Here is a 24764-nt window from a genome sequence, read left to right as displayed (position 1 = left end):
TAGGTGACAAGAGCCCCGGAAGGATCTGAAGGGTGAGTATAGAGCAGGACACACGTCCCTCATTCTGAATACCTATGGTATTAGCGGCTGAATAACCGCCTGGCTCCAGTCACTGCATAAATATAACAATGTAACACCCCAGCTCTGCCCTCCTCCTGAGTGGAATATCTGGCAGGACCAAGGGCAGGAACAGGAGCAAAATTAATGCCCCATACCAGAGCCCATCCTTCACTGGCTGGCCAGGGAACCCTTCCAAAGGAGTGGGATGAGAGAGTGGGCTTTGCTGGGGAAAAGGGGATGTGAGGGACCAAGGAAAGGCCCAGGGTATGGGGAGCTGCTCTTGAGGGCAGAGTTGGGGGGTGAGGAGGTCCCTGGGCACAGAGTAGCTGCCTTGGGGGTGATGGCCCAGGCCCCATCACCTTACCACTCTGGCCTCCTGTCAAAGTTCCTGTCGAACTCAGCTCCACATGGCAGCCAGAGTGATTTGCCTAAAGCACGCATCGTGTCATTGCCATGTTTCAAGGTCCTTCCTAGGCTTTCCTGTGACCTTAAGATAAAGCCAAAAGTACTCTTCATGACCTATAAAATAAGGCATTGTGTGACATGGCCATGGCCAGGCCAGACTCTCCCCATCCCCGGCCCTGGCCAGATGGAACTCACCAAGCCTTGCATGTGTACTTCCCTCCGTCAGGAACACTCTTTCTTCTTCCCCTCCCTATGTCCAGCCCACCCTCCTGGTCTCACCTTGGACACCCAGCTCCATCCCCTTATTTGACATGGTAGCCCTGCTTCCCCTCCTCTGGTCCCCCAGGGCCCTGGCTCAGTGGCCCCTCCAGAGCTTCTGTATTTGAGGATCTTAGACACAGTCATCTGCTTGGGTGGCTTCGGGGGGCCTAAAGGTGATCACAGGGTACCCACCTGTTCCTGCCCTCCCACTCCCTCGAGGCCACAGCTGTACTACGGCTGCTTGTTTTCACATCTCAGACCACCTGGTACCCGGTACAGCCTGGCACACAGTGGTTCACTGAATAATGTCCACTCTGTGCCCTGGGTTCCTTCATTTGCTCTCTGGCTGGAGGACCTTGCACCATCCCTGTCCCTCTCTGAGTCTCCTCGGCTAATTAGAACCTTGCTCTGATTTGCAGACTCTGAAGTTCTGGACATCATGAAGGGGTATGAATGTATGCTTGTGACACATTGCAGAGGCCTTTAAAGTGTGATATCAAATAGCATGTACAGTCAGAAACCTATTTTTACAAAAAGTTAACTATATACAGGCGTAGAAAATAATTTCCATCTCCTAGGACTTGAGTCTGTAGTCCTAATGCACTAAGCCTTTTGCCGTGTATCCGCTGGTTATTCCTTACAACCCTGTGGGCTGGGTATTGCTAGTATCTCCCATACAGAGGTAGAAACCGAGGCCCACAGAGGTCCCCAAGCTACTGAAGGGCTGAGCTGGACTTGACCTCAGGTTTGCCAAGTCCAAAGGTCATGCATGCTCTTCACCGCCAGGCTGGTCGATGTCTCTGTGCAAATTGGGGATAATAATAGCTCCCAGCTCTTAGGGTTATTGGGAGGATTAAATGAGCTAAGAGATGTGAAGCCCTTAGAGCAGCTCTTGGCGCAGCCTAGGACTCAGTTAGCGCAGTCACCCACAGCAGCATCAGACTGCTTCTGCGTGGGCCCTGTGAGATCACATGCCAAAGTGTTCACAATGCTCATCTCTAGCCCTGGGGTCATGGGAGACCTTTTTTAAAATTATTTTTCCAAAATGATCAGGTAGAGGAGTTCCCTGCCAGTCCAGTGGTTAAGACTTCGCCCTTCCACTGCAGGGGGCACAGGTTCGATCCCTGGTCGGGGAATTAAGATCTCACCAGCCAAGCGGAGAGGCCAAAAAAAAAAGAAAATGATCAGGTATTACTTGTGTATTTCTTCCTTTTTAAATTCTTGCATGTATGATGCCATCAGTGAACTTGAGCACAAGGCAGGCCCGTGAATTATCTGGGTCATCTCCCCGGTCCCCTCAAGGCCTGGCACAGCGAGAGACAGCTCAGACGAGCTTCTCCCAGCCCAGCTTCTCCGGCCACTTGCTTGGCGGGAGCCAGACTGAGCTGGGGGTGTGAGGTGCAGGTCGGTGCCAGAACTGACCCAAGCTAAGCCTGCCCTTTGCTGGCCTTCCCCAAAAGGCACAATGAGATGCCGCGTGGCTCTTCCGGGCCCCAGGGGAGCAGCCGTGATGGCTGAGACCTCCGGCCCTGAATCCACCAACAGCTGTGACCACTTCAGCTATTTTAAACCCTTGGGCACCCGGAGGCTCCCATCCCACCAACCAGGCGCCGTGACCCAACACTGCAGGCCCCGAGCCAGGGACAGGAGCCTTGGAGCACGTGTCAGCCGGGCCTGGGTGGGATTTTTTTTTTTAAGAAGAGGGAGTTTCATTTCTTGAGCGCTCGCCTGTGCCAGAGACTGTGCTAGTGTTTTCTGTACATCGTCTCATGTCATGTCATCCTTACATCTGGGCGGAGAGATCACTTCATTCACAGATGAGGGAAATGGGGCTCCAAATGGCAGGCTGGGTGAATTGTCCAAGGTTCCACAAAGGTGGGGCTTGGGATTCGTCTTCTGCCAGTTAAGAGACAACATTCCTTCCCGGCTCTTACCTGCTTTGCCCCTGCCGTTCACCCCCAACCGTCCCACCGCACCCCTGCAAGTTCCTATCCTGGCTCTGCCGCTCTTAGGCGCTATGAGACCAGACTGAGGGCGAATTCTTGAACCTTTCTGCAGCTCGCTTTCTTCATCTGTAAAGTGGTGGGGTTATTGGGAGGGTACAATGATCTAATTCCAGTGCATGAAAAGTGCCGCTGGAACAGCCCCTGGCACGCAGAAAGAACGCATTAAGGGCCCACTGTTATTCGCTCTCTCCTGGCAATCACCACCTCTGCCTGATGTTATCACTCCCCTGCTCCTGGGATGACCTGCCCAGGCCCGGGTCCGGGTGCGGTGCTTCTTCCCCCACCCTGGGCCCCAGTGGGTGAAATGAGGGTGCTGTGTTCTATGATGTCCAGGAAGGTGGGGACCCTGGCATACGCCCCGTATCTGCCGCATAGTAGGGGCTCAAAAGTAATTCTGGTAGAGGGATGCCGGGACAAGAGCCCACCTCGGAGGCCTCGAAGTCAGCTCTGAGCTGCACAAGTTTTTTACCTCTTTGGCAGGTGGTCACCCTGCCTCCTGATTGGACGGTGCACTCAGCGGCCACGGGAGCCTATCAAAAGCTACCAGCATCTCCCTGGGTCTGTGCACCTTGAGGACGGATGCCCCCTTAGCCCGATTCAGGCCTTCCTCCTTCCCCACCCATATTCCTCCTAGGTGCCGGCTACCCAGGAACAGCTGGGGTCTTGCCTATCTCCTAATTTGGGCTGCCTCGAGGAGGCCACTGGGGTCAGGAGTCTGGGTGTGTCTCAACCTTGAGCCCTGTGAGCCCCGACCCTCTTATTCAGACGCACCCCGTCCCAGGGTTCCCATCCCCCTAGCAGACATACCCCCTTCCCAAACACGCATCCCCTCCAGCCTGCCACATCCTTCTTAGAACCTCCGCCCTGTCAGGAACACATCAGTTCCTGCCCCTTCTACCAAGGACCACTCAGTCTTTTGTGAATTATCTGAACCGGCCCTGGCTTGGCTTCAGAGCTGGAAGGGTCTGGGATTCGGTGGGGGCTGCTTCAGGCTCCCAGTGGGTGTCATTCTGAACCTCAGCCTCCACAAGACACGAACTGACCTCTGCAGGGGCACCGTCCTTCGCCCAGTGGCCCAGGCCAGAACGGTGCCCCCTCACCATCCCTCCACTGGAACATCAATATTTCAGTCCACCAACAGGGGTCAGATCAATCCCCTTCTCTCCAGCACTCTCAGCAGCCCCAGCAGGGGTCTTCATGGACCCTGCCCAGGGGCACCTGCATCCAGGGCAGCCAGATGGCCTCCTTCACTTCCACCCGCAACCATTCCTCACGGAGGAAGCCAGGCCAAGGCTCCCGTCGCCGCCCACCAGTGCCTTGGCTTGGCATTCTGGCCCTGCAGGCTGTTGAGGTCCCCACTCCCACCCCTCTCCCCACTTTCCCTCTGTAATACTGATCTGACTGTTGGGGGGCTAAGTGGGAGAGGGGCAGGCTGCATCCGGCTTTCCGGTTTGGTCAGGAAGCTCCCTCTCCTCCTTTCCCCTTAGTTTGCAAACCCCTCCTTTAAGAAGGTTCAGGTCCGGGACCCTGGGCTGGTTTAGCGCATCCGCTCGCTCTGAGCCACCGCCTCCTGTCCCCGCCCCTATGACAACTCTACATTTGCATTATCTGCCCCGCAGGGCCGGGGGGCGCCCGGAGGGGCGGCTGGCCCTGTGTCCTGGCGCCGGCCAGCTGGGGGCCCACCGAAAGTATGTTGAATGAAAGAATGAGCAAATCAACCAGTGAAAGTAGGAAATTGGCAACTGCTGACATCACCCAGACCATGGGGGGGGGGAGGGTTGGGGTGGGCCTGGGGGGAGGGGCAGGGCTGGGGAACCTGGGGGTGGGGCCCCGCGGGAAGAGTTGTGGAGGGCGTGGCCACGCTTGACGGACGGGCCCACAGCCCACTGCGAGAGGAGGCCGACGGGCCGCTCCGCCCACCGGCGGCAGGATAAAGGTGGAGCCGGGGAGCCGCGGCGCTCGCGGACTGCTGGAGGGGTTACCTGCGGCAGGTGCTCCAGGCAGACCCAGAAGAGAGAGGACTGGCACGGGGCCAGGCACTACGGGGAAGATGCTGCGCGAGCGGACGGTGCGGCTGCAGTACGGGAGCCGCGTGGAGGCGGTGTACGTGCTGGGCACGTACCTCTGGACCGATGTCTACAGGTGAGCTGGGCCTCCGCGCCGGCCCAAGACCCCCTCCGACTCCGGTCTCGGCCCGAAATCTGGGCCCAAGAAATCCTGAGACCCTCGCCAGACTCGGGGACACGGACAGCCTGCCTCCAGCCCGAGTCGTCCCTCATCCGACGCCCCCGCGCCCAGAAATCCTAAGAACCTTGCCCAGAAAGCTGACAGCCCCCAAACTTTGTGTCAGCCTCCCCGGAATCCGGAGACCCTCCCAGACACCCTGACACAGCCCCAGCACCCTTACTGCTCCTTTCCAGGCGCCAGACCTTTCACCAGAGTCTTCCCACCTCTCCCGCCCCTCTCCCAGGACGACCTCAGCACCCACTCAGCTTCCCCAGCATCCTCTCCTCTTTCCCTTCCCCGCTCTCCCCTCAGCACCTCCCTTACGCCCTCAGACCCTCCTGGCTCACCACCCGCCTCAGCTCAGCCCCTCCCTCCACTCCCAGATCAGCTGAGCTTCCTCCAGGATTTGCCAGGGGCTGGGGCAGAGCCAGAGGGGAGCTGCCCAAGGGCGGAATCTGGCCCTAGGGGTTGCCTAGGCTCCAGCTTCGCCCTGTGGGGGCTGCTGGTGGTTGCCTGTTGCCAGGCACTGGCCATGAGCTCCCTGTCCCCAGATGCCTTCCCCTGACTTCACGCTGGGGTCGGGGAGGGACCTTATTCCCCCAGACCGAGGGTGTGAGGTGGAGTCTTTGTCAGAGGCGCTCTCCTGTTCAGGATGCTGTTCCCCCTGGCCCTGTTCTCCTGTCCACGAACCCTGGTGGGGTGCAGGATTTCTGAGACAGCAGGACCTGGGCTGGGGGAATTGAAGTCAGGGATCCCCTGCTACCCAAGTGCAATGCCCCGTCTCCCCACCATGCATGGGGCAGGTCTGGCGAAGGTGTGGCTGGTGTGAATGAAGGGGTGGAGGGTCCAGGGTGGGATCCTGCAGCCCTCTGTTCCAAGCATTTGAAATGTTCCCCACTGCTGGCGTGGGAGGGGTCAGTGCTGACAGGAGGGAGCATGCAGGACCCAGGGGTGGGGACCTCATGCTGATACCCTTGGGCAAGTCCCCTGAGCCTCTCTGTGCCTTGAGCTAAGCTGGAAGTGCCAAAGTGGCTTACTGCTCCCAAATCGTTCTGTCATCTGGAGCGCCCTGCCTCTCTCAGGCCCCCCCCACCAAACCCCATCCCTGTGTCTTCCCACACATCCTCCCCAGCCCATTGTCTCTGTCGCCTCCAGTGGCCCTGGCGGCCCTGCTGGCCTGTCTCTAGCCTCTTCCTCATCAGGCACTGGTCTTCCCTGAGAGCAAAGGGCCTGGTCACCGTGCAGACCAGGGACCCTCTCCACTCATTGGCCCCTGGCTTCAGTTGTCCACATGTAAACCTCAGGGGTGGTTTCTGAAGGTCATAACACAAAACTGGAGTGTGGTCCAGGCCTCAGTGGCCTGGGAGCGCTCCCCTCCCTTCTCCACCCCCCGAGTCCGAACTAGGCACTGCCAGGGAGTGGGACGGGAGCCAGGACGCTCAGGTCTCTAAGCCTCAGCTGTCACCATACCCGCCTGTTTGTTCACTGCGGCACTTTCAGTGCATCCTGAAAGGCTGGCATGGTGCCTCCACTGAGGGGTGGGGAGTAAAGAAGGGGTTCAGGCTCAGGCCCCCTGCCCGCCCTCTGTCCTGGCAGAGAGAGGCCCAGCCCGCGTAGGGGCAGGGAGCAGGGGAGATGTGGACTCTGGCAGGGGGCAGACGTGTGACGATCCCCTTTGTCCTTTCTCAAGAAACCAGCCGCAGCCCCAGCGACCCTCACCTCCCACCTGCACTTCACCTAAGACTCTCCGCCACCCCCAAGAGAAGCAGTACAGTCTAGACCAGTGCTGTCCAGCGGAAATAGAATGCAAGCCACAAATAGAGCCACATGTGTAATTTTAAATTTTCTAGTAGCCACATTTTTAAGGTTAAAATAAGCAGGTAAACTTAGTTATAATAATATATATTTTATTTAACCTAATATATCCCAAATATTAGCATTTCAGTATGTAATCAATATAAAAATTATTAATGAGCTAGTTTACATCCTCTTTTTCTTGCTAAGTGTTTGAAATTCAATGTGTGTTTTATATTTACAGCCCAGCTCTATGCGGACTCACCGCATTTCAGGCACTCGATAGCCACAGGTAGCTGGTGGCCACTGTATGTGCTGAACAGCGCAGGTCTAGAGCAGCGCTTCTTAACCTCGGCACCAGCTCATTTGGGGCTGCATCATTCTTTGTCGCCAGGAGCCGTCCTGTGCGTTGTAGGATGTTTAGCAGCATCCCTGGCTTCTAACCCCTGGATGCCAGTAGCAACTCCCCAGTTGTGACAATGCCAGCAGTCCCTGGCGGGCCAAGTCACCTCCAGTTGAGAACCACTGGTCTAGTGGACAGAGGCCCCTTCTGAAACTAAGGAGACTGGGCCATTGTTACTCCTGATAGCTGTAGTGGTAAGAGCGGCTGTCAGTATTAATAGCAGGAGATATTAGTGAGCACTTACAGACCAAATGCATTATCTCCTCTCTTCCTCTCCACAGACCTTGGAGGCTGTGCTAGGATCATCCTATTGTGTAGATGAGGAAAGTGAGGCTCAGAGAGGTGAAGCCATTTGCCTGATGTCACACAGGACTCAGGTCTAGTTCCGTGTGGGTCAGAACTCAGGCTCTGAATCTCCACTCCAGCCTGTGTGACCCTAAAACTAGCAGGTTGAACTGGGTGCACCTCTCAGCATGTGTCCCTCCCACCCTCCACCCAGGCCATGAGCCCACTGCCCCCGGAGACTTCACCCACTTCCAACTGACCCTCCACTTCCCACTGAGCCCTTCCCCACCCAGACACAGGTCCTGACCCAAGACCCCACATGATGCCCCAGGGGCTCCAATCTCCAAGGAGACGCCAAGGGACAAGGTCTGGTGGACCCTGGGCCTAGTTAGTGAGGGAGTAGTGTCTTGACCCCTCACTCCTGAGTCACAGAGGCAAGTGAAGAGACCTCAACACCCACCCCTTTTCCCAAGGGCTCTGGGCCGCCTTTCCTGAGATGTACACACGACCTCCTTCCCCTCCAGACACACAGCAGGGGCCTCGCCTGCCCCTTCCTCAGCAGGCCCTGAGGGTCACCCTCCCTCTCCCAGCAAAACTGGTCCTTTGGGGATGATGACCTGACCCAGCCACATTCTGAGTAATGGCAAGCTATAACTAGATGCGCAGAAAAAAGGAAGTAGGATTTTTTTTCTAGAGATTTCCTTGGCGATCACTGTTGAAGATACTTGCTGTTTCCTTCTACCACCCCGAAGTGTACTTATCTTAGGTCTGGCACGTGTACGCCTTGTCCCCTCACCATCTCCCCTGATGGTCCCTTTAGCTGGCAGCCGTTTCTCCACTGGGGCTGGCCTGGGTCCCCATCTGATTCTGGCTTGGAGTTGGAGAGAGGACATTGAGTGAGCGGCACCCCCGTGTCGGTTTCACCCTCCCCGCTCACCTCGGCCGGACACCCCCCGAGCCTGGAGGGATTGGAGAAGGGGCAGCCTCGGAGTAAATTAATGGGGTGGTCGCGCTCTGCCCGACTCTCCCGCAGACTAGGCTGTGCAGACAGCTCCTCCTATCCCTCCCTGGTTCATGCGTCTGTCCTGGGGCGTGAGAGTTCTCAGTTGGGCCGGTGTCCCCTTCTCCCTGGTGGAGAGAGGTCAGGACCCGTACCCTGAGGTCTGCAGGAGCTTCAGAGCAGAGACGATGATATCAACTATCTCTTGCCTCTCCAGGGCTTTCTCCTGGTTACATTTGACTCACGATGAGCCCATGAGGTAGGAAGTAGGGGTGATCCTGGGCCCCTTTCTCTGAGACACCCTAAGGCAGAGGCTCACCAGCCATTTCTCCCGGCAGGGTCTTGCCCATCACTCTCTGGCAGAAGATAGGAAAGATGGCACCAGGGCAGGAATTCCTAGACGTCAGCATAGCAAAATGCTGGAAAAACAGGGCATGGGGCAGTTCCATATCCTGCCTTGGAGGAGAACCTGCCGAATCTAAATTCATCCCCATCTCACTCCCTCAACTCACTCAGACCCCCTCTCTCTGTCTCTTGGTTGGTCTGAGTGTTTTAGAAGGTATCCTTAGGCAAAGGCCAGGGAGGGTCAGCAGTCCGGTCTGAAGCAACGAGGACGTGGCGCCTCCCCGTAGGGTGCCAGGCGCCATCTCCTGCTGACTCCCCTGCGCGCATTCCACTCCGGCCACGTTGGTTTTGTGGGTGCTCTTGGCCCTGGAATGCACCCCCCTCATCCCCACCTCAGGGCCTCTGCAAGTGCTGTTCCCTCTGCCTGGAACACTGTCCCCCAGACCTCTGCGAGCCTGGCAAGTCTCGGCTCACGTGGCCTCCTCCAAGCAGCTTTCTTGACTCCACCCCATTTCGCAGTGCCCGACCCAAAGCCCCAGTCACTCCCTACCTCCTGACTATTGTTTTTATCTTTGCAGATCTTATTATTTACTTAATATTACTAGCTAACTTATTCTGTACCAGGCAGCCTTCTGGGCCCCTTGCACACGCATCTGACGTGTACTTAATAATTTACATGTGTTTAAACCTCACAACAACTTTATGAGTTAGGTACTATTTTGGGGGAAACTGAGGTAAGGGATGTTTGTCCAAGATGGCACGGCTGGTAAATGGCGGTAGTGTGGAGACCAGGCCCGTGACTGCTCTGCCGGGCCGCCTGCTAGGGCTCGTGTTTTAGGCTCGTCCTCTCCCTGCTCACTGTCTTCCTTCTTCCTGTGAGCTTCCTGCCCTCAAGTCACTGAAGCGCCCCTTGGCTGGCTGAATGGATGGATGGCTGTGGCCAGGGATGCATGTGGACTGGCCTATCGTTGGCCTGTCACTGGGCTCTCCACCCCTGGCCTCAAGGGATGGATACCGTTGGACGGGCCGGTGGAAGGTCAAGGGCATGTGGCCGAGTTTGGCCAGAGCAGCACTTGCTCCTGAGAGAATGACAGGAGGTGGCATTCAGGCCAGGTCAGGTGGCCCCATAAATTAGAACAACACCCAGAGCCCTCGACTCTACAAAGGAAGCCCTGCCAGGAGCTGCTCCAGGGCCTGGGCATCAGGCTGGCTCCCGGGCAGCGGCAGGGTCCTAAGGGGCAGCTGGCACCCTGTGGTTCGAGCCCACAGCCCCCTGCACGGCTGGGGTCCCTGAGAGCCTTGCCTCCCTACCCACAGGGCCTGAGCACAGTGGCAGGGGCTCACCCCAGTGCCCACCCCCGGCTGGACAGGCACACCTGTTCAACTTTGGGGGAGGCCAGTTTTCGGAGACAGCTCTGTCTTGCCCAGCCGGGCCCAACCCCATGCCTGGGGCTTTGACTGGCCCAAGCCTGCTTATGCTGGTCACTCACCCAGGAGCCCAGGGCAGGAAGCCAGCCTTTGGTCTCCCCTCTCTGGACCTCTGAGCCCCACGTGCAAAATAAGTAGGGGGCTTCTCATTTGATCCTCTCCTGAGCCAGGCCTGACAGTCCCCCTCCCCCGCCAGGTGTCCCTACCTGAAGGACCTTTAAGGAGGACTGTAACCTCTGGATCCTCTCCCAGGAACAGAGCAACCAGGCCCGGAGCTCAGAGCACTTGAGTTTACCCCACACCCTGCCCATCTCAGTCTGTCCCTGAGACTCAGAGCAGGTGCTTGCCCTCTGTGGGCTTCAACATGCTCATCTGTAAAACGGGATGACATTAATACAGGCCTCGTGGGGTTATCGAAAGGATGGACTGAGGTCACGTGGGCCAAGGGCATGAAGCAGTGCCTGGTACATAATACTCAGTAAGTGGTTATCAGGAGTTAGTGTTGGGTTTATTATAATATTAGCAACACAAATAATAATGAACTATGGCCTCAGAAAGTTTATAACGTTCATGGGAGAGAAATGTTGAACAAGTGTTAAGTGTTGTTTGAAGCACCAGCAAAGGGAGGGAGAGATGAGTCCTGGATCATAATAGGATCAGGGAAGACTCCCTGGAGGAGGTGGCAACCTAGCTGAAGGGTGGACAGGGGTTCACAGTGTGACCAGGACAGGCCATGCAGGAGCAAGTGTACCTGGCAAGAAAGTCGGGACACGTGGGGGCAGAAAGGGCATAGTTTCTATAGCCTGGAGTGTAAGACTAGAGGGCGGATACATTTAAACTGGGGCTTTGAATGCCAGGCTCAGGTGTTAAACTTTGTTCTGCAGGCAGGAGGGAGTCATTGAAGGTGTCTGCGGAGGGAGTGACCATAGATTAGATTGTTTCTTCCCTCAGCAGAGGGACCTTGGGCAGCTGGAGGCACCAGTGCCTAGCGAGAGAGGCTGCTGAGCTTACCAGGCACAGAAGAAGGCTGGCTGAAGACAAAAGTCATGTTTCGTCTTCACCCATCCCTGTCCAGACCAGCTACCCACCCCAGGCCTCCAGCCACCACCACACCAGGCGGCTCCTGGAGGGTGCTCACCATGGGGTTGCACGCCAGGTTGGCACCCACAGACCCCCTCCGATTCCTGCAAAGACCCAAGGACAGGGTGTTAAACCCAGCCTGCCAGGAGCTGGGCTCACTGTGGAGTAAGCCCCGCTGGTGTTAACAAGGCCCAGGGCAGGCGGACAAGCTGGGAGAGCCAGGTGCCAGCGAGCAGCAGGCACGTACTGCCCTCGAGTCCCAGGCTGAGTGAGCATCCCAGCCCCGCAAGGCCAAGCTGGTGACCCTCCCCACTGACTGAGCGAAGACCAGAGAGGCTGACTGGCTCCCTAGAGGCCACACAGCATTTGTGGGGCTGAGCAGATATTAGGTCACAACACCCAGAATTCTCTTGGGCCAGGCACAGTGAACATCCCTCTTCTATCAATACATCTGACACTACTTTCCAGTCTTGCTCAATGTTCCTTTGGTTGACTCCTGAATCCATTGCCCACCCTGCACCCTGGTGGATCTGTCTGCAGTGCAAAAATGATCACGTCTCCCCTGCTCAGAAGCCTCGGTGCCCGCAGGAGAATGGCCAGCTCCTTGCCATGATCTGGGTCCTCTCCCCCCACCCCTCTCCCTCCCCTTTGCTCCCAAACTCCAGCCACGTTTACCTCCTTCCAGTTTGTTGAACATGCTGGGCTAGCTTCCACCTCAGGCCATCACCCAGGCTGTCCTTGCTGCCTGGAAGTCCCTGCTCCTCTTCCTCTCTTCGCTTTGTCCAAATTCAGCGGTTCTCACACTGGTCCCCAGACCAGCAGCAGCAGCATCACCTGGGAGCTTGTTAGCAACGCACTTTGCTCCCACTGTATATGTGTATCAAGTCATCCTGTCATACACTTTAAATACATACAATTGTATTTGTCAGTTTTTCCTCAGTAAAGTTGGGGGGGGGAGAGAAATGCAGTTTCTCTGGCCCCACCCACCCCATCTGCTGAATCAGAAACTCTGGGGGTAGCCCGACAACCTGTATTTTAACAGGCTCTTCAGGTGTTGCCGATGCAACTCGAATTTAAGAACCACTGATTTAACTAATTCTTAACTATCGTTTAGAGTGTAAAATTTAGACCTCAACTCAAATGTGCCACTTCCTCCACGAATCCTTTCTCGACCTCCAGGCGAGGGCTTCATGGAACCCCATACGTCTCCTTTAGAGCAATTTTCACAGCTGTAATCACATAATTGTGTAATCCGTCGGAAGTCCTTCTCTTCCACTGGAACATTTGCTCCATGGGCCCCGGGAACATATTATCTTTTTTGCTCTACCCCCCAGGACCTAGTATACGCCTGGCACATAGTAAGTGCTCAATAAATACATGTTAAGTGAATGAATGACCACATAAGCAAGTCCCCTCTTCCAGCCCTTCCTGCAGCAAACATTTACTTACCGTGTGTCTGTGCTAAGCCAGGTGCTGGAACAAAAAGAAAATCCAATCTCTACCTTCAAGGAGATAAACTGCCACAAGGGGAAATAAACATGGATGGAGACAAATCAATTGAGTCGTCAGAGAGGGATGGGCAGTTGCCAGGCAGAGAAGTCAGGGGAAAGCACTACAGGTAGAAGGAGCAGCATATGCAAAATGCATGGTGAGATGAAACCATGCAGGGAGTTGAGAGGGTGGGAGGAGTTGCAGGAAGTGAGGCTGGGGACTCCAGTTGAGATGTGGTGGCTAAATGCCGCTGGGCGAATACCAGGCTACAGAGTTTGGATTTATTGTTTGGTAGACACTGAAGAGCCACTGAGTATTTTCAAGCAGGCAGGTAACCTGATTTCTTTTTTTTTTTTTAATCACTCTGGTAATACAGTTTGGGAAACCAAGAAGGGTGGGTCCATTCATTCGTTTATTCCCAGAATATATATTGAGCATGGTCACGTCCTGGGTACTGGGCTATGGGGGGCAGTGCAGATGTGGTCCTAGCCTGTCCTTCCATCTACATATCTTTAGCCTCTTTTCCATAAGCAGGAGGTCATGGCCACCACCATCCCTGCTCTACTTCCCTCCGTAACTTCCTAGGCCCCTCCCTGCAGCATCCAGGGACAGTCAAGGTGGCGGCAGCCCCTGGCTCTTGGGTTTCTGCAGGGGATTCTGAGAGGTTCTTCCTGGGGAGGGAGGGAGGCAGCCAGCCGGAGCCACGGGGGACAGCCACGGGGGACAATAGATGCCTTTGTTGCTTCTGCCAGGGCCGCTGGAAGAATAGTTGTTTGCTCAGCTCAGAGCAGGACTGGTGCCGGGGTGGGAGGGTGTGAGTCCCCAGAGCTCCAGTGTGGGTGGGGCGTTAACCCCCGAGCCTCTGCAGCCTCCTCTAGTTTCTAACTGGCTCAGAGGAATGAGGGTGGCAGGAAGCATCACTTATATCTCACTATTGTCAGAATCGAGGCCCTAAAGATTATCCTGCCCTGTGAGTTTATAAAGCCATTTTTTCTAAATAGAGTTGTATGCAGAAACCCATTATATGAGACAAGATGAAATAATGTGACTCTGCTTAAAGGGAGGGTGGGGGTCTGGCAGAGAGATCCCCAGCTTTTCAGCACCTCCTCCCTACCCCTTTGTCCAGTCCTGCCGCCTCTGTGCTCCCCAGACTCCAGCCACCTCTGACCTGGTCCCATTCTCTCATTTTACACTTGATGAAATTGAGAGAGGAGAAACGCCTTGCCCAAGGCCACCAGCAGGTTGATGGTCAAACCCAGGACTTGCACTAGGGGAATGTTTCCTAGATCTGAGCCTACAACTGCCCAGACTCCCGTAATTTTTACCAAAAGCATATTCTACCTCTAGTACCATTAACTTAAAAATTTTCTTTAAACCAACTCTTATTTTTGTTATAACTTTAAGTGGAGATCTTATATGATTACCATAAATGCCCAACCTTTATCACTTGCCATAAAAGATAATACATTTAATAAATACGTAAGTCTTCTTTTAAATTGTGCATCCATGTGCCACCTAAAAGCATCTCACATGGGTACCCACACCTCCTTTTGGGATTTGCTGCCTGGAGCTGCTAAAAGGTTCACCTGTGTCCTGCTCAGCTCCACCCTCTTTGCTGAGTGTGTGATGTGCCAGCCGTGTGCTCGGCCCTGGAGGAGACCCTGCCCTTGCGGGCTTACAATGCAGAGGAAGACAGACACCCGGGGCAACGGCATGAGGCAAAATGCAGGCACCCCGTCCCCCGCCCCCGCCGAAGAATGAGAGACAGGAGGGATGGGCGGTCGCCCTGCATCTTACGGGTCGGCAAGTGGGCACTCAGAAGGAGCGAGGGACACACTCAAGACCCCCTCGGCAAGTCAGCGGCAAAATTGGGCTTGAACCCATATCTTTTGCACGTGTGCTCCCAATCCAGGGTTTCTACCCAGACTCTGTGCCTCTCCTAATGCTGGATGTGAATGGAGGGCAGCAGACCACAGCCAACAAGTGTCCCCATGATGGGCTGAGGAGTTTAGAAGGGGACAGACAAGAAACAGAGTGGTTCTGGAGCTTCTCTTACAAGCTCCTTTCCCAGCCCTGGACACAGGCTGCCTGACCATTGCCCAGCGGTCTCTCCTGCCAATGCCCGAGACCAGTGGTCTTTGCCAGTAACTCCCACAGTCTATGGCCTGGATCAAAGAGACCCTGCCTGGGGGCCTCTGCAAACTCACACTCAGGGCCTTGGCCATCTCATCCCAGGGCTCTAAGCACCAGAGTGCGTTGCTGCCATCTAGACCAGTGGTTCTCAAAGTGTGGCCCCCGGACCAGCGGCACCAGCAGTTCCTGGACACGTGGTAGAAATGCAAACTCTCAGGCCCCGCTCCAGACCTACTGAATTTCCGAAATGCTGAGAAGGGGCCAGGCAATCCGTGTTTCGACGAGCCCTCTGGGTAATGCTTTTGCTGCCACTGCTACTGCTCCTGAACCTTGAGAACCACTGGCCTAAAGCTCTCATTCAACCCTGGTCACTGTTTACAACTTCAGCTGCCCCTCAGGCATGCCAGCCAAACTCTCTGGGAATGGGATCCACAGATCTGTAGCCTTCAAAAAAGTGAAGATTTAAACAGCACCCCCTGATGATTCTGATGCCCGATCACAGTGGAGGACTCTTCGGGAGCCCAGGAACACCAGACCTTCAAAATAGCAGACGTGCCTTTGAGGCAGACACTTGTACCTGTATCTTAGTCCCAAATCCCATGAGAATCCACTAAATCCCTCTGAACTCTTTTCAGCCTTTAGGAACCTTCAGACGGGGGGGGGGGGGGGGGGGGCGGGCCGGAGATTTAGCAAAACTGTCAGCCCTGGGTACCTTCCTCCTCTATCTCCCCGTCCTGCCTGTTATCTCCCCTTAAGCCAGTGTCTTAATCTGCTTGAGCTGCCGAAACAAAATGCCACAGGATCAGTGGCTTAAAAACAAAAAATTATTTCTCAGAGTTCTGGAGGCTGGAAGTCTGAGATCAGGGTACCAGCATGGTTGGGTTCTGGTGAGGACTCTCTTCCTGGCTTGCAGCCAGCCGCCTTCTGGCTGTGGGCTCACATGGCCCTTCCTCGGTGCACGAGAGATCACTGTCTCTCCCTCTCTCTCTCCCCCTCTCCTCCCTCTGCCTATTCTTACAAGATGACCAATCCTATCAGATTAGGACCTTACTCTCATGACTTCATTTAACCTTAATTATCTTCTAAAGCCCTGTCTTCAACTACAATCAGATTGGGAGTTAGGGCTTCAACGTCTGAATTTGGGAAGACTGAAACATTCAGTCCATAGCAAGCAGCTCAAACCAGTTCGTTTTCTGCCCTGAAATCTTGATGGCTTTTCAAGAATTCCAAAGTTATTTCCCTTTCAATAGAAAACCACTCCAGAGCCCCAAGGAATGACTCTCAGAGAGAATTCCAAGCTGTGAAATCTGTGACAGAAAGTAGGGGTCTTTGTGAAAGAGCCAGCCCACGCTTGCCCCTTGAAGACCCGAGTTCCAGGCTTCTTCTCTGTGTAAACCCAGCACTTTGACACCTGCCTCGTCTCTATCAGCCGAGGTCTCCTGGCCTTCAGCTCAGACGCTGGACAGGGGTTGGGAGACAGGGTTCTAGGCCTGGCACTCTCTTTGGAGCAAACTCATTCCTCTGTCTGAGCCTCAGACCTCCACCCATACAGTATCAGGTGGCTCCCAAGCTGGTTGCCTGTCAGAAACACGAGGAAGCGTGTTAAGAATTCAGATCCCCAGGCCCCACCCTGGAACATTCTGACTCAGTGGGTACAGGATTGGCCCAAGGAATCGGCAATTTTTTTTTTAGGCCAAAAGATGTTTTCATTAGAATACAGTGATTTTTTTAAAAATTAAAGTATAGTCAATTTACTATTTTTCAGGTGTACAGCAAAGTGATTCAGTTATATCAGTTATATGTACACATATATGTGTATATATAGTCTTTTTCAGATTCTTTTCCATTGTAGCTTATTGCAAGATATTGAATATAGTTCCCTGTGCTATACAGTAAGTCCTTGTTGTTTATTTATTTTACATATAGTACTGTGTAGCAGTTAATCCCTAACTCCTAATTTATCCCTTCCCCCACTTAAGGAATCTGTAGTTTTAACAAGTGCCCTCTTCACTACCAGGTGATTACAGTATAGCTGGGTCCCTAGGGAGACCAGGCAGCCTGGGAGTGTCCTTGCAGCCTCGTCCCTCCAGGAGTCTTCTCCTGAAGCCCCTTGTCCCACCTGCCCAGGAATCCCCGTGACCGCCCTCCTCTCTCCATACAGCGCAGCCCCAGCCGGGGCCCAGACCTTCAGCCTGAAGCACTCGGAGCGCGTGCAGGTGGAGGTGGTGCACGACAGGCAGCCTGAGGAGGTGGCCGCCGACGGCAAGCAGCGCTGGCCTCTCTCGCCCAGCACCACGCTGCGGCTCACCATGAGCCAGGCGAGCGCCGAGGCCAGCAGCGACAAGGTACCGTGGCCGGGGAGGCGCCCCTGCGAGGGCCGCGGGAACTGGGGACCGACGGTGCTGGCATCAAGACAGGCTGGACCAGCGCTATTGATTGAAGCAGCATGAGGGCCACACGCGTCATTTTATGTTTTCTAACAACCACATTAAAAGAGCAAAAAGAAACAGGGGGACTTAATTTTGATATTTTTTCCTTAACTCCATCATCAAAATATTATCATTTCAACATGATATCAATGTAAAAAAAGTAACTAGCTTACATTCTTTTTTCACATCAAGTCTAAATCTGCTGTGCATTTCACACCTGTAGCACATCTCAGTTCGGACTTGCTACGTTTCAAGTGCTCAATAAACATTCGCAGCTAGTGGCTATGGTATTAGACAGCCTGTTGTTAGATCATAGAATGATGACTTCATGGCAGGTTAAAATCGTGTGCTGCTGAATGACGAACTATTAGAATCATTGGAAGTTACAGCCACAAACATCCTTGGTCTCATCGTGTATCAGACGGGATGCTGAGCGCCCACGCAGCAAAATGATTTGCCCAAGTGCTGGAGCCGAGACCAGACTCTCTCTTCCCTAAGTTCTCTAATTATGAACTTCACTGTGTGCCCCATGTCATTGATGACGCTGGGCGTTATCCAGTAAGAGCAACCTAAGCCCCGTCGTTGCTTGGCGGCAGCTAGACACACACCAAGGCAGATGTGCGGCCCCCACAAGCAGCCAAATGCACCATGCAGATGCACTCTGAGAAAGGGGAGTCCCATATCTAGTTGGATAATCTGAGAAAAACAGCCCACCAACCCAGGAGTACTTCCTGGAGGAGAGGGTTCAGATGTTTAGAGAGGGTCAGCTTGACAGGCTGTGAGGTGTGAGGGAGGGAGGTGGTCGTTGCAGATCTTCCTGCCTGTGATCTGTGATCTCTGCCCTTCTTTCCCTCCCAATGTGTCCCCTCCCTGTCAAGGTCACCGTCAACTACTATGAGGAGGATGGGGTCACCCCCATCGACCAGGCTGGGCTCTTCCTCACGGCCATTGGTGAGTTGACATGGCTATGGCCTGGGTGCCTTTGTTCCCCAGGGGCTGGCATTGCTGCTCTTCTCAACGACACTTGGGCTGTTTTCAGTGCTGCTGACCTGGCACTCAGAGCTTCCTCTGAATAATGCAGGCCCGAAAAGTGATGCCACACGTGCCCAGGCCCTTATGTCCTGGGGTGGGGATGCTGCAGGAGGAGGCATGCCTTGGTCTGCCAGCAACTCACCCCAATGTCAGGGTCCGCATCGCAGGCTCTGGGGGCCATGGAGGAGAAAGAGCAAAGTCTGTTCCTCTCCCGCCTCTCCCCTGCAGCCTGGAGAAGAACTTGCCTCTCATAGTGAGGGGAATGACCTGTCTACAAAACCTGTGCTATCCTCAACAATCCAAGCTACACACTTGCCTTCTCCAGACCCAGCCCAGGGACACAAAGATGCAGCCTGGGTCCTTAACTCACCTAGTCCAAGCCCTTCATTTGATTCACAAGGACACTGAGGCCCAGAGAGGTTAGGGAACTAGTTCAAAGTCACACAGCAACTCAGTGGCAGGGTGGGTCCAGAACTCAGGATCATTCCCCTCCTGGGTTCTTCCCATTTGCAATGCACTCCCCTGCCCTGGATGCCAGGGCACGTAGGTTGTGGTCTTCTGAAGCTTCATTCACTCGACTCCTCTGCAGTGGAGGTATTACTTTTTTTAATTTTAAATCAGATAATGTTTAAGCCAGGGCGACATTTCAGTGGGTCATTTTGTCCATCCAGCTTCAGTTTCACATTGATAGAGTGGCCACATGTCAGGGGGAGGGAACTACCAGTTACTGAGAGTCAACTATGTGCTGAGTGTTAAAAATAACAATGTCTATTTTCTGAACACCTGCTCTGTGTCCGGGACTTTGGTGAAGAGGTGGCATTTACTGAGCACCTACAGTGTGCCAGGCTCCAGTACTAAGTGGTTTACTATCATGATCTCAATCTATGCTTACGTCTATTCTGAGAATGCACACTAGTATTGTCCCCATTTTACAGATGAGAAAAATCAAGGCTCCTAGAAAAAATAAAACGAACAAAAACTTACCTGAGCCCACAAACCCTGAAAGTGGTTTGTGGGACACCCCACCATTTCAATTATCTCACATCCTCCAGGGGTCTCAGAACTGTCCCCACAAAACAACTAGTTCCCAAGCCAGCCCCTCCTTCTCCAACCCTGTGTCTTTAGCCACTGAAGCAGGCTCAACAGCAGTGCTCTCCTGCTTCTGAGCTTATTCCCAAACGGGCTTCACTGCTGGCCACCTGCCCTTCTTTCCGCACCAAGGGAGTGAGTACCTGGCCTTGGGGGTGGGGGGTTCCTCAGGACAACCTCGGGGGGCCTTGGGAGATGAAACCCAAGCCTCCCGGGTCGCAGCTGAGGGCTGGCACGTGTGTCCACCTCACGGGCACACAGTGCCCCCAGATTGTCTCAGGTGACCGTCCCTGAGGAAACCTAACCCCACAGAGACAAGGACACCTGAGGACATTAGCAGGAAGGGCAGTGGCCAGAGGCCTGGCAGAGAAGGGAGATGCCCAGGGGCTGACGACACCACTAACGAGACTTCCACCCTAAAGCATGGCAGACTCGGGATGGACGGCAAAACAGTGCACTGTAAGGAGGCAGGGCTCTGCTAGGAGACTCCAAGCTTGTGCTCGGAGCAAGCCTGTCAGGGTGCTGCAGGCATGAGAGTCCGAAGATACCAAATCCGCACGTGATGAATGACCAGGCTCATCCTTCCGGGGTTCCGAGGCTGTGCTCTCACTGAACAATGATTTCTTTAACTGCCCCAAGTTCCAGATATTTAGGTTCCGTGGGTCAGTGAAGTGTCCCCTCTTCCCCACCCCCCACCAAAAAGTAGTAAACCTGACCATTTTGACACTTGGCCAGAAAGAAAAGACAGGAATAAAACCATTTACCATCAATTATCACCATCATTTTAACATTTTAACACCTAAAGAGTAGGCAGGGCATAATCTCAGAACAAAAGACAGTCATTTACATTGCAGAAATAAAGCTTTATAAAAAACTCACCCCATTGAACTTGCGTTTCCTGTTCCACCAGCAATCCTAGTGAAAATTGGGTTTCTTTTGAGACCCACTGGTCTATCTGACCCCTCCGGGTCCCATATTCCCTCAGGCATCTACCCCAGGAGCCCCTGAGCCCCATGCCCTGAGTAATCATGCAGGGGCAACACCCCAGAGGCAGGAACGCTCTGAATGTCCCAGGATGGTGGGGCTGCCCCCAAGGATGTATCTGAGTCTGTCTCACCCTAGTTCTGTGCTGAGTCCACGCTGAGCCAAAAACATCCCTGACTTCAGAGCGGACAGTGTTCTGGCTCTGCCTCGTCCAGCCACATTGTGACCACCACCCTGAGCCTGTTTCCTCATCTGCAAAATGCGATTCACGGTGAACCCTTGCACGGTGTTTACAAGGGTTCAGTGGGATGGTGCATCCCGAGGGCCTGGCGTGGGCTAGGTGCGCAGTCGATGCTCTTTGCTCTCCTCCCTTCCTCTTGGGGCCGTCCATTTTCCCTCTGCCTGGATGAAGCTGAAGAACCTTCCCGTGCCTCAGTCTTCCTCCTGGGATTCGAGAACGAAACTATAATGCCCTTGGCCAAATCAGACTGTGGGTCTTGGTCCCAGTCCTGCCAAAAACCTGTTATGTGCCCTCCCCCTCCAGACCTCTTTTTTTTTTTTTTTTTTTTTTTTTTTTTTGGCTGTACCACACAGCTTGCAGGATCTTAGTTCCTCAACGAGAGATTGAACCCGGGCCCACGGCAGTGGAACTGCAGAGTCTTAACCACTGGACCCCCAGGGAATTCTCTAGACCTCCTTTTTCCCAGCTATAAAATGAGAGTTTTGAGCTCATTTGTCCCTGAGGGCCTCTGAGCCCCCAGTTAGGGCTGATTTGCCAAGCCCTCCAGGTTAAGGGGGAAAGTGGGAGGGGAGGGATCTCGGAGGGAGGAATAATCTCACCCTCTTTGCTGTGGTCCTGGCAATGAGAGCAGTACATGTACAGGAGCCTTGAGAATTTTTAGCATCAGCTAAGGCCCTCATTCCTTGCATCCCCTCCGGAGAGCTGAGGATAACTGCCCTAGTTGGCTGTTGGGGAAGAGAATCCTTCCTCCCCAAGCTGCCCAGTTAGGCAAGAAGGCCCGGCACCCTGCCACTGTCCATGGGGGCTGGAAACCCGCCAAAACTCTTATGCCTCTGTGTCGAAGCCGAGGCAGTGTTTTGATTCTCAGGGCAGACTGCCTTGAACCCAATCCCAGTGACATTTCCAGTTAATCTGCCCCATACCCCAGGTGCCACCAGACACCTTGGGGCTATTCTGGGGAGCTGAGGTAGGATTCAGAGCCTCTGGGAAATGTCTGGACCCCAGAGGCCCTGAAACAGATGTCCTCTCCCTCCTTCCCCAGGGAAGACAGAGCCATCCCGGGAGGCCAGAGCCCTGCGCAGACCATGCCCGCCCTGCTCCCGTCCCCACAAAGACCATCCCTTGGAATCTAGATAAATTGGACATTGGGGGAAGCTTTGAAGGGGAGAAGTCCTTGAGGGATGGCTTATAGCTTGAGGGTGTTTCTGCGGGAGGGTGGAGGGGAGAGGAAGCCATTCCAGTTGACTGTGAAGTTGGGTCATGGGTCATAAGAGAGAACGTGTCGAGCACCGTGGGAGGTCGGGAGGTGGGCGATAAGGGAGCCCCATTACGCAATGCCTGAATTTCATAATGGGAAGTCAGTGACACTTGTCTGAATTTAATAAACCCAGAAAGAGCAATAAGCACGTTATTCGGTATTATAGAGATTGCCTCAGGCAGGTGAGGGGACGGGCTGGACAAGGAACTCCTGGGTTTTTTTAGAAGCTATTTGGTACTCTTTGATTTTTTTTTTGTTTTTTGCACTGTACAAATATTACATTGATTTAAAAAATTTAATTTAAGAAATTCATAGTGGGGAGTTCCCTGGCAGTCCAGTGGTTAGGGCTCGGTGCTTTCACTGCATGGCCTGGGTTTAATCCCTGGTCAGGGAACTAAGATGCCGCAACCTGCGCTGCACAGCCAAAAAAAAAAAGTAAGTAATGAAGTAAAGCACAATGAAGTGCTTCATAATTTCTCTCCTGTGCCCCACTGCTTTCACAGACCACAGGATCCGTGATGTGGAACCATCTTGCAGCCTAGAGACCAAAGCCACACGGCTGCCAGGGTGGGGAGATGGCCAACTTCCCTGAACTTCACGGGAGCAAGTCCTGGTCTTGAAAGGCAGGCTTGGGTTTTGGAAACAGCCCAGGGTAGAGATCAGCCTCAGACAGTGGAGGGAACGGCCAAAGGCAGGAGTCTGGAGTCAGAGACCCGAGTGGGACCCCTGGCTCTGCACTCTCTGGGGACTTCATGGTCAATGCCCTGCTGGGTGTCTCTGTTTCCTCATCTGTATGGTACGAGTGGCTGGGTGGAGAGGGGGGCAATTGAAGGGAAAACACACATGGGAAGTGCTGTACCGTCCACAAAGAACTATACTCGCAGGAGAGATTGTTATCTTGAAAAGCAAAGAGTGATTCCTGGAGGAGGCTGGGTCTGCAGCCGGTCCCCAGGCAGGAGCTTCAGGAAGCCAGCCTCCCCGAAAGGCAGCATTCCCTAGGGAGTGTCCCGCTGGAAAGTTCATGAAGGTCTGGGAGCCAAAATCAATATTGTTGCTCCAGGACCTTGTTGTTTATCCATCCTATATATTACAAGTTTACATCAGCCTCTTTAACAGTAGCTGGTGGTGCCGCCTTCTTGGCTTTCTCCCTAGAATTCTTATCCTGCACCAGCCTCCCAGCTCATCAGCCCAATGTGCTGACAGGTGACGTCTCCAAGTCTGGGTTTGCTCACCTGTAAAATGGGAACAATATTTATCTCATAGGACTGGGGGCTTCTTGGGAGCAGGCACGGGGCCCTGATTGCCCACCACTGGTCCCCACGACTTGTGTGGTGCGTGGAACACAGTAGATGCTCAACAGTGATTTGCTGCGTGAATGGGATCAATGGGAAGAGTTTATTTAACTATTTCCTATATTATTATTTAGTTATAATAATAGTTATATTATTTAACTATAACTATTATAATAATAGTTATATTATTTAACTATTTCCTATGTCAGGCGCTCCTGACAGTGGGGCTGCAGAGGTGGGAGTGCTGCCTCTCCAAGGACCAGGTGCCCTTAAAGCCCCCCCGCTCCTACCTCCTTCAAAACCCAGAAGAGCCACAACCAGGGTTAAAAGGGAATCGGACTGTGGGCAAAGGGAGGCCCCGAATATAATACCCCGACTTAGGAGAGAGAGAGAAGATGTTTCTGCCTCTTCAGGGAGAGAGCACGCCTGCCAAGGGGACTGCCCAGGAATCCATTCATTCCCACCCAACTCCTACCTCGGTGCAAGTCATGCTCAGCATGAGGCCGAGCCCACTAGGCAGTTCGGGGCCCTGAACCCAGCTTAGCTCATGTGTCGCGCCCATCACCTTCCCAACAACTCCCCTGCCCCGCCCCGTCGGTCTGTAACTCAGGGAGCCATGTTGCCTTCCAAAGGACACTTGGCGATATCTGGAGACATTTCGGTTGTCACAGCTGGGGGGAGTTACTGGCATCCAGGGGGCAGAGGCCAGGGGTGCTGCTTAACACCCTGCAGTGCCCAGGACGGCTCCCACAGCAACGACAACAAAAATCCGGCTGAAAGTGGCAGTAGTGCCCACCATTGCAATTAGGGCAATTCATCTAACTGGAAAGGGCCCCACTTTTCAGATAAAGAAACTGGGGCTCAGAGAAGCTGTCTAACCTGCCCAAAGCCACACAGCTTATAAGCAGAGAACCAAGGTTGAAGCCCAGCACCGTCTGGTACTAAACCTTGGGCTCATTTCAATGCCCCACACGGTCCCCACAGCAGGCCGAGGGATAGAGAAGGTCCCTCCCCCAAGAGAAAGGATAAACAGGGACCCTGCAGTGGATCCTCTATCTGGTGGCCTGGCCTCTTGGGCACCCTCAGATCAAGAGGGGTTGAAGACCCAGTTTCCCACCCAAAGTAAAACCCTCAGTCCTTAGAGGTGGGCCCTAGACCACCAGGAGTTCTGGGAGAGAAACGCACACACGTGCACGTATGCACACACGCCTAGGGCAGACTAGGAAAGGCAGGTAGGGAATCCTATGAAAGTTTTCAAAATATGAGCTTTGATTCAGACCAGACGCAGCGTGTGCTTCAGTTCTGCTCATGCGACCTGTGTGCCCCTGCGCATGTGGCTTGGCCTCTCTGAACCGAGGCTCCCAAATCTGTCCAGTGAGGCTCATCCCATCCACCACCCAGAACTGACTGAGGAACAGTAAAGGGGTGAGAGATCCCTGACCCACCTGGCAGCCCCTCCAAGAGCTGCGCAGTCTGCACGGTATCTGCTCGTGTTTCCATCCCACAGTGGGGGGTGTTGAGG

The 24764-nt window shown here is 54.1% G+C and overlaps 1 protein-coding gene across 1 annotated transcript in view; it reads left to right on the top strand.

Annotated features, from left to right (window-relative positions):
* Positions 1-4676: 4676 nt before the first annotated feature.
* Positions 4677-24764, top strand: part of PADI2 (peptidyl arginine deiminase 2) — a 46995-nt gene continuing 26907 nt past the window's right edge. The window contains exons 1-3 of the mRNA XM_067721986.1: positions 4677-4874; positions 17079-17262; positions 18225-18297. Of these exons, the coding sequence (XP_067578087.1) occupies positions 4783-4874; positions 17079-17262; positions 18225-18297 (349 nt within the window). The 5' untranslated portion in view covers positions 4677-4782. The remainder of the gene's footprint in view (positions 4875-17078; positions 17263-18224; positions 18298-24764) is intronic.

This window comes from Pseudorca crassidens, chromosome 2 (assembly GCF_039906515.1).
Source record: "Pseudorca crassidens isolate mPseCra1 chromosome 2, mPseCra1.hap1, whole genome shotgun sequence".
In the NCBI taxonomy this organism is placed as follows: domain Eukaryota; kingdom Metazoa; phylum Chordata; class Mammalia; order Artiodactyla; family Delphinidae; genus Pseudorca; species Pseudorca crassidens.
The sequence above is the reverse complement of the archived record's forward strand: the minus strand, read 5'-3'. Positions and strand labels throughout refer to the sequence as shown.